The sequence below is a fragment of the Kogia breviceps genome, chromosome 10 (assembly GCF_026419965.1).
Source record: "Kogia breviceps isolate mKogBre1 chromosome 10, mKogBre1 haplotype 1, whole genome shotgun sequence".
Classification (NCBI taxonomy): domain Eukaryota; kingdom Metazoa; phylum Chordata; class Mammalia; order Artiodactyla; family Physeteridae; genus Kogia; species Kogia breviceps.
In genome coordinates this window covers 42,525,691-42,539,425 of record NC_081319.1, presented here as the reverse complement: position 1 = coordinate 42,539,425, position 13,735 = coordinate 42,525,691, and the positions used below count along the sequence as shown (strand labels likewise).

The window sequence follows — 13,735 nt, the reverse complement described above, 5'->3', positions numbered from 1 at the left end:
GTAATTAATTTCTTCGCCAGGGCGAAACGACATTTAAAGCCCTTTGGAATAATCTAGACTTTTCCAGTTTCCTTTTCACATTCTTAAAGTGTAGTTTGTTTATGGCTTTTCCTGTTTCTAAAATCCAAACTCTTTTCCCTTTGTTTCGCAGTAATATTAGACACATGAGGAAACAACTTGATCGACTGGGCCTGTGTTTCAGCTGGGATAGGGTAAGTCACCTTTTTCCTGGAAGGTCTTTATTTTAACCAAGGTCCTGATTGAATGGGGGATTGTGCACATTTACTTTATCTTCCTTCTCTTCAGGTTGGGAGGAAGGAGGAAAAGAAAGGTGGCAGAAAGCAGGAGGGAAGGATTAGCACTCCACAAATAAAAAAGTATCCCCAGTGGATAATTTGCCTGCAAACAAGTACTATTCTGTGGGATTAAGCTAAGAGAGTTAACTTCTTATTTAACTTCACAGTTGGCTATTATTTATGTGTGGCAAAAGCTTTGCACAAGGATTTCTCGTGTTCTCAGCAATAGTTTAAAAAGACTATTGGAATCTATGTAAAAGTGATTAAATATCAACCCATGTGGTCCCTTTAGGTGATTAGGTGTAGATTGATGGATCATTTATCTCTTTTGTTCCATGTTTGGAATTGAGGCTTATAACAAATAGCCTTCTGGTATAAAATGTTTTCAAACTCTGTATTAAACCACTGGAGAATTCCGGACCTGGGTGGAGTTCAGTGAAGACCACCTGGGTGTTAGGAACACCCGCACTAAATATGGCTGAGCCCTTTAAAGCTCTGGCCAAAGACCACCCCTTAGACATTGATGAGTGGTCTGTTAGGTAAGATGAACTCTTGCTTGTCCTCTCCATGAACCAATGTCATGATCTCTCTTAGCATCCCATTTACTCCACAAAATGCTTTTCATTGCTGGGTCTGTCAAGTTCAAGTTCACATCCTTTTACTCTTGCGAAGCACCTGGAACAAACCCAAATGCAGTCACCTTCTCCTCCCCCATAATTTCTTAAATGATTGCAATTTGATGAGTACAGTAAAAAAAGTGAAAAATCAAACACGTTTAAACAGTCCCTGCTTTTTTCTTTTTTTCTATTTTTTTCTTTTTTAGCTTCTTTAGATAAGGTCATGGGTTGAATCAAGTTCTTATTGTAGCACTGATGCCACTTTTATCACTAACTTGCAAGGTCACCAGGGTTTCATTTGGTAGAGGTGTGAAAAAGACCTGGTGCCTGAGTCAAGTTGTCCTGAGGTGCCAGTGGGGAAGTGCTGATGGAGAATGAAATGCATTCTAATGTGGAGAGAACTGAGTAATACCCTCAGCTCTCCAGAGATGCATTGGTAAATTCCTTGAGAGCAGAGATGGGCTTGTTAACCTTCTAGGATGAGAACTAGCCTAGTCCTACGCAGGAACAGCAACCGTAAATAGTTTAAAAATTAATGGATTGTTTTCCTGATTATCATAGAAGATTACAAAATACAGAAAAGTATAAGAACATAATGTGGTTAATGTGGTTAACCACAATGTGGTTAATTTAATGTCCTTGTATGGTTCCTTGTAGTCTTTTATTCTGGAATATTATATAATTCACTTTTGCAAAATAGAATTCATAATTCGTGTTTTTTATTTTGCTTTTCTTTACCTGCTATTCATGAAAATTTTCCCAGTTTATTAAATATTCTTTGGAAAAAGTGACTTTTTAATAGCTGTATAGTTTTCCATCTTGTGAATGTATCATAATTTATGTAACCTACCCCTTATTATCATACATTTAGATAGATTCTAATGTTTCTTTGTTATAAATATAGGTTCTCAATCACTCTTATAAAAATCTGAAGTCCAGAAAGCTGTAAAAACAAAAAATTTTTCCATAACTCATTTGACTGCAGAACCTGACCTGAACTGATGTTTATCTCACTTAGAATGAATATTCATATATTATACTCTAGGAATAGTGATGTAATTGATTACCAGGTGCTCTCCCCGACCTAGTTAGGTGAATATACTGTTACCTTTTCACATCCAAAAAGGTCTTAGTTCTGAAGCACCACAGTTGGACCACAGGCATTTCAGATAAGGGATTTTGAACCTGTTAGTGCAGGATTGTAGATAAATATGACCACCCCTGCTATCAGTGTCTAATAGTTACTGAACAATTCCCATGGGCCAGGCACCCATAATTCTCTCTTCAGATATCTAGAAAGCTCTAAAATGTGGGTGATTTTATTGACCTCGTTTTATTGCTGGTCACCCAAGTGGCAGGGCTGGGCTAATCCACTGGCCAATTTATGACTGCTGTGCTCACCCCCCTCACTTGGAGCAGATACTTTAGTACACATATTTTATTTCCTTAATATGACTTCTCAAAAAACCATGAGCAAGTTTAAAGCTTACAGTACTTGAATTTAAAGATACTTAAAGGTATAATTTGCTTGTTATTTTGCTATTGCCAAATTATCCTCCATAAGGGTTATACATATTTACACTCCCAAGTTATTATATAGTTGTTTTCACCTGTACTTCTTTTGTTATTAGTGATGAGTTTTTCCTTGCTTTTAATGAATGTTTGAATTTGGGGAGGGAGGGTGTGTGTGAATAATCTAATCATGTCTTTTGCCCATATGGTTAGAGGGTGTTTGTCCTTTTCTTAATGGTTTTCATTTTGTTACAAATATTTTCCCTCAATTTATCATTTGCCTTGCATTTTGTTTGTAGTGGGATTATTGTTAGCACACAAATATGTACTTGGAAAGGCCTTTCAGATAAATACATTTTTATTCTCAATCTTGTGTTTAATTTTTGCATTTAACTCAACTGGAATTATTTTAGTATATGATATAAGATAAGGAATTCCCTCTTTTTCTGAATAACCAATTGTTTCTGTCTGATTTTCAAACATTCTTTTCCTCATTGATTTAAAAGGCTAACTTTATTATAACCATCTTCTTTTACACTGTTATTACACACTAAGTTCTGTTTCTGTTCATTTGATCCATTTATTACTATGTCATTACTAAGCTATTTTTAGTTACAGTGCTTTATAATTGGCTCTAATACCAGGAAACAGAAGTTTCTTCTTATTGTCTGATACTGACAGTGCCATCCCTAGTATCTTTTTTTTTTTTTTTTTTTTTTTTTTTGCGGTACGCGGGCCTCTCACTGTTGTGGCCCCTCCCATTGCGGAGCACAGGCTCCGGACGCGCAGGCCCAGCGACCATGGCCCACGGGCCCAGCCGCTCCGCGGCCTGTGGGATCCTCCCGGACCGGGGCACGAACCCGTGCCCCCTGCATCAGCAGGCGGACTCCCAACCACTGCGCCACCAGGGAAGCCCCATCCCTAGTATCTTGTGTTTCTGTTTCCTTGATATATTTTGCCCACTTGAAAAAAGTTTTGTCCTTTATTTGTTGAATTCTTTTGGTGCATCACTTGTGGATACAATTTAAAAAATTAAAAGATGGAAAAAGCATATGGGGGAAACCTTCTTTTGGCTAATCTAGAGTCTGTCTTTAACAGGGAAGTGTAAGCTATTTTTATTTATTTTTATAACTAGTATAGCAATTCTTTATTGTGCTAATAGATAGCTGTAAGGGTCTTAAATCACGTGTTTAGTATCAACATAAAAAATAAAACGGAACATATGTTTTTGCCTCCCATGTATCAATAAGATAAGGAGATTAGCTGGCAGCATTGGGTCTTCATTGCTACGCACGGGCTTTCTCTAGTTGCAGCGAGCAGGGGCTACTCTTTGTTGCGGTGAGTGGGCTTCTCATTCTGGTGGTTTCTCTTGTTGTGGAGAATGGGCTCTAAGTGCATGGGCTTCAGTAGTTGCAGCACGTGTGCTCAGTAGTTGTGGCTCATGGGCTCTAGAGCACGGGCTCGGTAGTTGTGGTGCGTTGGCTTAGTTGCTCCATGGCATGTGGGATCTTCCTGGACCAGGGACAGAACCCGTGTCCCTTGCGTTGGCAGGTGGATTCTTAACCACTGTGCCACCAAGGAAGTCCCACACTTTCCACTTTCTAAATCTATTTTCCAGAGGTTTTTTTGGGTATATTCTGAGATTTTAGGCCTAATTTCTTCTTCTTCTATTTATTGATTGATTGATTGATTGATTGATTGTATGTTGGGTCTTTGTTTCTGTGCAATGGCTTTCTCTAGTTTCAGCAAGCAGGGGCCACTCTTCATCATGCTGTGCGGGCCTCACTATCGCAGCCTCTTGTTGCGGAGCACAGGCTTTAGATGCGCAGGCTCAGTAATAGTGGCTCACGGGCCTAGTTGCCCCACAACATGTGGGATCTTCCCAGACCAGGGCTCAAACCCGTGTCCTCTGCATTGGCAGGCAGATTCTCAACCGCTGCGCCACCAGGGAAGCCCCCTAATTTCTTCTTATTATAATTTTTCTTATCATGTATCATTCCTTAAACATAAACATAGATCTTTGCTTTTGGTTTTAGAATCACTTTCATAGCAATTTACTTAAACTGAATGCTCCTTAAGTAGTTTCAGAGCTCATCAGTAGACCTTATAGAGCATGACTGCCCATTTTCACAATTTAGATTCATGAAAGAAAATATTTAGATATTTTAGCTCTTGCTTTCAATCTTCCGATATTACATGTTATTTTCATAATGGAGAATGACTTCTCGTTGCTTTCACCTATGACAAGCAACTTACTGGGGTATGGAATTCTGTTTTCTTTCAGATCTCTTTAGTAGACCTTGATCCTTGATTTACTATCTTAAAAAAAAAACAACAAATTATAGACTCACAGGAAGTTACCAAGATAGTATAGACAGATCCTATGGACCCTTCACCCAGCTTCCCCTAATGATAACATTTTATACAACTATAATATAATATCAAAACCAGGAAATTAACATTGGCACAATACTATTAACTAGAGTACAAATTTTATTCAGATTTCACCAGTTTTTATATGTACACACAGTGTGTGTGTGTGTGCGTGTGTGTGTAGGAGTAGTAGTAGTAGTTCTGTACAATTTAATAACGTGTAGATTTATGGAATGACTACCATCTGGCCCATTGGCCTCTGATGGAGAAGTCTGAGGCCAGCCCATATCATCTCTTTGTAATACAGTGATCTTTCTACCCTCGTTTTGATGCTTGTTGGACTCCTGTCTCTGCCTTTTCCATTTAACATTTTCATCAGAGTGTAGCTTATTGTCCATCCTTTCACTTTAATTTTGCCTGGTGCTTGGTGACCACTTTTGATCTGCAGTGTAGGTATTTCCTCCTGTTGGTTTTCTAAACTCTCTTTCTCAAGAACACTGACTTTGAGTGTGTGCTGTGTTCACTGTCCTCCATTGTTTTCACCATCTTTCTCATGATTTTGGTCCCTTTGTTCTTCTCTACCTTTTGGGAGAACTTCTCCTGTTTGCTTTCCACATCACTGATTCAGTTTCTATTGAATCAGGGCTGCTTTGTATGGTTTCTAATGCAGATAGTAATGCTATTGTATTTTTAGATTGATTCTTAGTGTTCCTCATCTCATTCAGTTCCCATTTTCTTTCTCAAGCCTCTTGGCCAACTGCTTTTTTTTCTTCTTATTTTGCTATCTTATCTCATTTCACAGACCGTGTGTGTTCAAAAATTTTCTTCAGAATACAAGGTGATGCTCTTGAAAAATTATTTTTGCTTCTTTTTTATTTTATTTATTTATTTTTATTTTTTTTTGTGGTACGCGGGCCTGTGACTGTTGTGGCCTCTCCCGTTGTGGAGCATAGGCTCCAGACGCGCAGGCTTAGCGGCCATGGCTCACGGGCCCAGCCGCTCCGCGGCGTGTGGGATCTTCCCGGACCGGGGCACGAACCCGCGTCCCCTGCATCGGCAGGCAGACTCTCAACCACTGCACCACCAGGGAAGCCCTATTTTTGCTTCTTGTAATAAATATTTTTACAAGTTTGAAATGCTGTGCTCTCCTTGTCTGTTTCAGAATCTTTTCATAGACACCTTGTGGATTTTTCCCCTATTTCCTGAATGAGGTGGACTAGTGTATCAGTTTAGGGATCCATCAGCATGAGGGGAGCAGAGTGGAAGCTCTGTCATACTCTCTACCTCATTCATTTCTGTCCAGGTTCGGGGAACCCATAGCTCCTGGGACATCTTTCTCTTTGCTCTGATCTTTACCTGGGTGTGAGTTGTGGTATCACAGGTGCCCCTGTGACACCCTGACTGCTTCAAATGCTTCTGAGGCACCACAGACAGGGGTGTCCAGTTGGTGGGCTTTCTACCTGCTCCATAGCCCACTGTCCCCTCTGGATTTGCCGTTTCAAGTAAGGGGTGCCAGAGCCCTGCTTCTCAAGAACCCAGTCTGTCCTTAAGACGGGGAGATGCTATTTGGCTTATGGTATTTGTCTTCAACCTAGTCCCATCTGCCAAAATTCCTTGTCATTTCTGGCACGTCAGTGGCACCTCTGTTATTTCCTGTATTGATGCAGTCCCCTCGGTCCCCATCTTTATATTCTTTTGGTCATTTTAAAGGGAGTAATGGGAACAAGTTTAGATACATGTGTTCTTGATGCCCTTTTTCCCAGAAATCCACCAGTGCTTTTTTTTTTTTTTTTTTTTTTTTGCCGTACCTGGTCCCCTCACTGCTGTGGCCTCCCCCGTCGCGGAGCACAGGCTCCGGACACGCAGGCCCAGCAGCCATGGCTCACGGGCTCAGCCGCTGTGCGGCATGTGGGATCCTCCCGGACCGGGGCACAAACCTGCGTCCCCTGCATCGGCAGGCGGACTCTCAACCACTGCGCCACCAGGGAAGCCCCACCAGTGCTTTTTAATGAAACCTTTACAATCTGATTGGTCATATAGAGCAGCAGAGTGAGGAGGTAGAGGAATAGTTTATTTAATTGACGAGGCAGATCTGTACCCTTTGCAAATAACAATCCTAAAGTCCTATAAAAACTGGATAATTAAGCAGGTGGGTATCTGACAGTTAACAGAATATTTAAAAAATAAGATGGCTCAGAAATGTTATCTTCCTCCCCCAGGTAGAGAAAGCTAACTTGAAAACGTGGGTCATGGCCTCATTCTTTCTGTCTTTTCCTGGATGGGAATCCCTGTAGGAATGGTCCAGCTCTGTAGCTGCATTCTCATCTTTCTTACAGAAAATGCTTATTTCTCTGAATTAAAAGGAAGAAAGTATACATTTCTCGAATTAATGGTGAGCCAGAATGATAATCAAATGATGTCTTTTAGCTCAGCACTGTGTTTCACTCTTTCAGATGTTATTCCGCAAATAGCTTGTATCATCTCGATTTGGAAAGTAAGAAACTGAAAGCTGAATTTGAATAGTTGAACATCTACTAAGGGAAGAGTGAAGAGGAGATAAAATTCCAAACTGTGCAATGAGAGAGATCAGACGTGTTTTTTTGTGGAACACTTACTTTGTGGAATAATTGGCAGCCTTTCTGGAGAGGGTGTGACCCTGCATTCTGCTCTCATGGGTTCAGATTATGGCCTTGGTGATCATGCACTGGTCCTAGGAGATGGCCCTGTGAGTTCCTTGTGACAGTGACATAGTTAGCTTCTAAGTTGTGTGGTATGGCCCACTGAGGCAAGTGTGTCTCTGACTTTGATCTCTACCATCTCACCAGTGCTCTGGTGCCTGAGCTGGTTCTGGACCAGGCCTTGTCTGTGTTTTGATTGGCATAGACTCTGGGGCTTAATTTTTTTTTTTTTTTCGGTACGCGGGCCTCTCATTGCTGTGGCCTCTCCCCCTGCGGAGCACAGGCTCTGGACGCACAGGCCCAGCGGCCACGGCTTACGGGCCCAGCCGCTCCGCCCGGGGCACGAACCTGCGTCCGCTGCATCGGCAGGCAGACTCTCAACCACTGCGCCACCAGGGAAGCCCTGGGGCTTGATTTTTATCAGGAGTCATCTGGATAATTATTTGGGGAGCAGTTCCCTACGAGTTCCCTTCAAAACCAGACAAGTGTACGAAAGGAAAAAAACATCCAAACCAGATAGGATTCAAAGTAATGCCTGTGGAATCTGTGAGAGCAGGGCTTTATTAGCTATTTTTGGTGCTTGCTGAGCAATCCCCAAACACTCATACTCCAGTGTAAAATCAAAACAACACAGGAACATAGGACTGGGTATAAATGATGTTTGGATTAACTTTTCTTGTCTCCTTTACTAGAGTAATCAAGAGTTGACTCTGCTGAGTTTCTTTACTGTGGAGATCTTATGAAATTTTATTTGCACTCATTTTCACTGGATTTTAGATTCCTGTGTTTGATTTCCTTCTCGTGTTCCTCCATTCTGCCTTCTCTACATGTTGGTGCCCAGTAATAAGACTGATGGCTTTGCCCATCAGTCCCTTGGGGCCAGGCAAACACAGGAATTACTGCCTCCAAGACAATCATCCATTGAAACGAACTCAGTGTGCCCCCCCACCGTGTTCCCCAAAGGCTGAGTGGGCTAAGGCAGATGTGTAGTGTGGTTATCCTGGAGCAGTGGAAGAGGCACATCAGAACTGGGCTCCATCAGAATTTTTACTGGGACAGGCTTTTATGATGTCGAGCTTTTCCAAGTTTTATCCATCAATGCTGCACAGCCTACATAAATTCAGGGGGCTGCTGAGGCATTTGTGGCATCTCCACCATGTGCAGATGGTGCTTTGCTTCTATTTGCATCTCTTTTCTTCTATTTCTCTCTCTCTCTCTGTCTTTCTTCCCTTTCACTGTCCTCTTTCCATTCCTTTATTCTCATCCATTTTCCTTGACTCACCTTCCTTCCTTCCCTCCTTCCTTCCTTCTTCACAATTCCATTATCACACCTAAAACAATTAATGATAATACCATATAATCATGGAATACCAGTCATTTTGCGGATTTCACTGGTTGTCTTATCAGTATTTCTTATTCCGTGGGTTTGTTTGCCTGCACTTCTGCTGGTCTTTGTTTAGCCTTTTCTTCCCCACCCTCATGTCATAATCATGGTTTGAAACCAGTACTCTCTTTTCATCCAAAACATATGCCCTTTGGACCATACCTGCATGAGTTTATTTTCAAAGACAGCATGATTTGTATGATAACAAAGTGAAAATTATTATTGCTTCAAGACCCTTACTACCTCAGAATTTTATTTACATAGAAGACTAGACATTCAAAAGGAAGGATTAAACTCCAAGAAATAATGAGGGTTCCAGGATAATAGAAAGATATATTTTTAACGGTTTTTATTTTTAAAGAATTTAAAGAATAGCCTAAAACAAAAAGAATTTAAGGCAAGTGATTGCCTGAAAACCTGGTTGGGAAGATTCCCATTGTGAGAGCTCGGGGTTGTGGTTGCCTTGACAACGTGTAACAGGCCCTGGAAGTGTTTGACTCTCTGAGTCCTCTTTCAAGTCCTTACAGAGGTGAAGCTGTTGGTCTGGTAGATCTCTGACTCTAGGTTACTTTCTGTCTCTCAGAATCAGAAAATTAACCTTTTTCCAGAGGTTTTTCTTTTGGTTGGGAGGGAAGAGGCAATACCTTTGTTTTAACTGAAATGAATTGGCAGCATATCTCTAGTGCTTTCATTTCAGGGAAGGTTGGTGTGGGTGCATAAGGGTTAGTGTTCAGAATTGTCATCATCTCAAGGCTGGGAACCACGTCTCATCATGAATACCTAGCACACATGCAGCTGACCTCATGCACAGCTGTGACAGCTCAGTCCTTACCAGCCTAAAACATGGAGGGAAGCTTTTCATTGCCTCAGACAGGATAGTGTTCTTGGGCTCTTCAGCCCTAACTAAAGAAGTAGGTCTCCTGGGGCCGCTTAGCACATGTGGCTATGCAAGGAAGTAGTTTGTTTTATCCTCATCCCCAGTGGTGGTCATGAGCCCTATCAAGGATGTATACTCTGGCTAATGGAAATAGAATTTACCAATTTAATGCTTGTTAAATGCTTCTAGGAGATTGGATCTTGGATGCTCATTCCAGAGGCTTGGGTTTTGGTGATGGGCTTCGCCATTCACACATGGTGGGCATGATCTTTTGCCCCTCTGAGCCTCAAATTCTTATGGTTATTAAAGAGATTAGATCACTCTTCAAATACTGTAGAAAATAAGAGTACAAAACCTCTTTCCCCATGGCTGAATCAGGTCTCCAGGTCAGTTTTGCACAATAGCCAGTACAGCCTTTGACAGAACAGGTGCCTGTAGGTATACGATGCAAGGTGCTCTAAGCGTGTGGTTCCAGATCACAAGGTCTTGGAGATGAAGTTGTTACTCCTTGAAAATAACAAGGATAATTTATGTGTGTGCTTATACCAGTGGTTCTCAAACATTGGCAAGCATCAGAATCACCAAGAGGCCTTATTAAACCACAGATTTCTGGGCCCCACCCCTAGAGTTTCTGGGGCAGTAGGTCTGTGGTTTTGTTTTTCTATTCAGAAAAAAAAAGAGTCTTAGGAATGATCGTGCTCCCAAACCTTATTAGGTAGGAATCATAAGAAGACCTACCATCAATTTTTTCTGACGTGTGGTAGAGCATAAATGAATAATAAAAACAAAATTTTAAGAAATAGGCAATGTTTTTGCAAATACAAGACTATTTTTATAACTTCTTTCACTGTGAAATATTAAACGTGGATAGAGTAGAGCAAAAGCATGTATGTAAAGCTTAACGCATTATTGGAATATACAGCTACCACCTAGGTTAAGAAATAGAACTTTGCAGCACCCAGCAGTTCTCTGTGTGCCCTTTTCCAATCACAACTCCATCTCTCCCCACTACCACTATCACAGGGAACCTCTGTTCTGACATTTATGATAATCACTGCCTTGTTTTCAGTTTTACCACCTACATATAGTTTTCGTAGTTACATAAATGAACTCGGATAGTATGTGTTCTTTTGCGTCTAGCTTCTTTAACTCAACATTATGATCAGAGAATATTCTGTGTATGATTTTCTGGAGGAAAAACATTCCTGTGTGTCTCCTTTACTCTCAGTACTCTACTACAGCACCTTCACTTCTGACACCAGATGTGTGTCCTACAATTTAACTCAATTCTGATACTGTCTACATGGAGATGGTGTCAGATCCCACAAATTAAAGGCTTAGCCCTACAGGACTTTCCCCCTCCCCCACTTCTTATGCCAATTACAAGTCCAGGTTGTTACCTATGCTTCTGGCCAACTGACTATAAGTCAGAGGTTCCCACAACCCTTCCTTGATTAATTTGCTAGCAAGAATTCATGAATTTCACAGAATTCAGTCTACTGAAAGCAGTCTACTTATACTAGATTAGTGATTTATTACAAAGGACATCAAAGGATACAGATGAACAGCCAGATGAAGAAGTATATAGGGTGAGGTCCAGGAGGGTCTCAAGCACAGAATCTTCTGTCCCAGTGGAACTGAGATGGGCCACCCTTCCTGCACATTATCATCCAGAGGCTCATCAAATCTTACTGTTCAAGAGTTTTTAAAGAGCAGGGATGGACTCCCTGACTCTCTGTTTGAACTCTTCTGACACTGTCCCATCAGGGAGAGGGAAGGGCACCTCATTACTGCTAGTTGGGGTAGAAGTCCAGACCCCATTCCTATGGTCTCCACTGACACTGCCAAGGGTTTGTTTTTTTTCTATGTTAGCTTGCATTTCATTTTATTTTTATTGAAGTATAGTGGATTTATAATGTTGTGTTAGTTTCTGCTGTACAGCAAAGTGATTCAATTATACATATTTACATTCTTTTTATATATATATTCTTTTCCATTACAGTTTATCATAGGGTATTCAATATAGTTCTTTGTGCTCTACAGTAGGACCTTGTTGTTTATCCATTCTGTATATAAAAGCTTAGTGCCCAGTAGGGTAGGAGAGTCCCGGCTTTCCACTCAACCTCCTCTGATGCCACACTGACGCAGAGAGAGATTGGGCTGCCTTGTTATTGCCTCCCAAGGTTGTAAGTCTAGACTCTCTACTGAGCCCTTGTTGGCGAGGGTAGGACTGTCATTTTTTTCTGTGATGTTGACTAAGGTAGAGCAATTATTGTCTAAATTTTCTCTCTTGCTAGGCTGTCCCTCTCCTGGTCCTCTGGCTAAAGAGAGCAGGCTTTTCTTTTTTCTTCTTTTTAATTTTTTGTCTGTACTCCTTGGCATTTCTGGATTACTGGCTTCATTAGCTCCAATTCTGGGACTTATGAGAAAATCCGTGGAACTCACCACTGTGTCACTCTTCAGGTGCTGAGGTCTCTAATTAGTCTACCTTCTCTTCTCAATTTATTGGAGTCTATGTTTGTTTTATACATATATATAATATTCGAGGTTTTTAGTTGTACTTAGTGGAAAGAACAGGGAAAAGTACATCTATTCCATCTTCACAGAAGAAGACGGCATATATAGTTTTAAATCCCTCCTTCTTCCTGTGAGATTCTGATCTGCACTTCCCTGCCCGTAATCTTTCCCTTAAACATCATTGGACTGAAAATCTTCAAAATAATTTTCTATATTATTTTCTAAGTTTATAGTATTATTTCTTGGTCTGTGTCACATAGGAAATCTTTTAAGCTGTGATGAGTTTCTACTACTCGTTGCTTATGGCGCTCGCAGGCAGCAGAACAGCTCATTTTGAGCACTGCTGTCACTTGCATCCTAGGAATTGATGAATTGATATTCCTCTTCCTCTGGATCCATGTCCATATCTAACGAATAGCCTTCACATTATTCAGGAAACCTAGAGAACTCACATCTCAAAAATATCTTTCAGATGACTCTGCCCTGTTGATCCTGAAACTTTCAAGTATGTTGCAGATAAAATTAATGTTCTTTTCCTTCCAGAAAAATGGAACAGTTGTTGAGAGCTGGTTTGGCATGGATAGTTGAAATACTGGCATCTCCCCAAATAGACTGATAACAAACTGCAACTCAAACCCATTCATCTCATCTGTAGTTTAATGGAGGGTTTTCGTTCCCAACTGCCTAGTTAGAAAAGCTGTCTGTATTGTTTGACTGCCTTGATGAAATTCTTGTCAGCTGGCAAAGAACAGTTACCAGGAAATTAGGCAAATTGTTGCTTCTTGTCCAATTATGGATAGTTTACAGAATCTTGTGCAGTTTGTAGCAGGAGGCAGCTTTCAGGTTACCATAAAAATAACAATGCTCAAAAAATAATGGTCAAGGGACTTCCCTGGTGGTACCGTGGTAAAGAATCTGCCTTCCAATGCACGAGACCGCGGGTTCAATCCCTGGTTGGGGAACTAAGATCCCACATGCCTTGGGGCAATTAAGCCCACACGCCACAACTACTGAGCTTGTGCACTTTAACTAGAGAGCCCACGTACTGCAACTATAGACCCCACACACTCTGGAGCCTGCGTGCCACAACTAGAGAGAAGCCCATGTGCTGCAAACGAAAGATCCCTCATGCCTCAACAAAGATCCTGCCTGCTGCAATTGAGACCCATTGACGCCAAAAATAATAAATAAATAAATAAATAAATAAAATATAAAAATAAAATACTGGTCAAGAAAATAGCAAAAGAGGAACTTACTGATGAGTCTCATTTCAGTTCAGAAAGTGTGAGTTGTCTTCAGAACTGCAAAGACCATGATTTCCCTTCACTTAATACTCATTCTCTAAACTGGCTTCAAGAGCACAAAGAACATGAACCTTTCAAATTACTTGAAAATTTAGCTGTAGCTCTAGATTTGAAAAACAAGACCTTTAAGAATAAAATACATGCTCTATAAAAGCAGAGTGTCTAGCATTTGTCATT

At 40.9% G+C, this 13,735-nt stretch overlaps 1 protein-coding gene across 5 annotated transcripts in view; it reads left to right on the top strand.

The window, feature by feature from the left end:
* LARS2 (leucyl-tRNA synthetase 2, mitochondrial) overlaps positions 1 to 13,735 on the top strand; it is a 283,460-nt gene that overhangs the window by 152,186 nt on the left and 117,539 nt on the right. For all 5 annotated transcript variants that reach the window (XM_067044468.1, XM_067044469.1, XM_067044470.1 and 2 more), the window contains one exon: positions 152 to 212. In XM_067044468.1, coding sequence (XP_066900569.1) covers positions 152 to 212 — 61 coding nt within the window. The remainder of the gene's footprint in view (positions 1 to 151; positions 213 to 13,735) is intronic.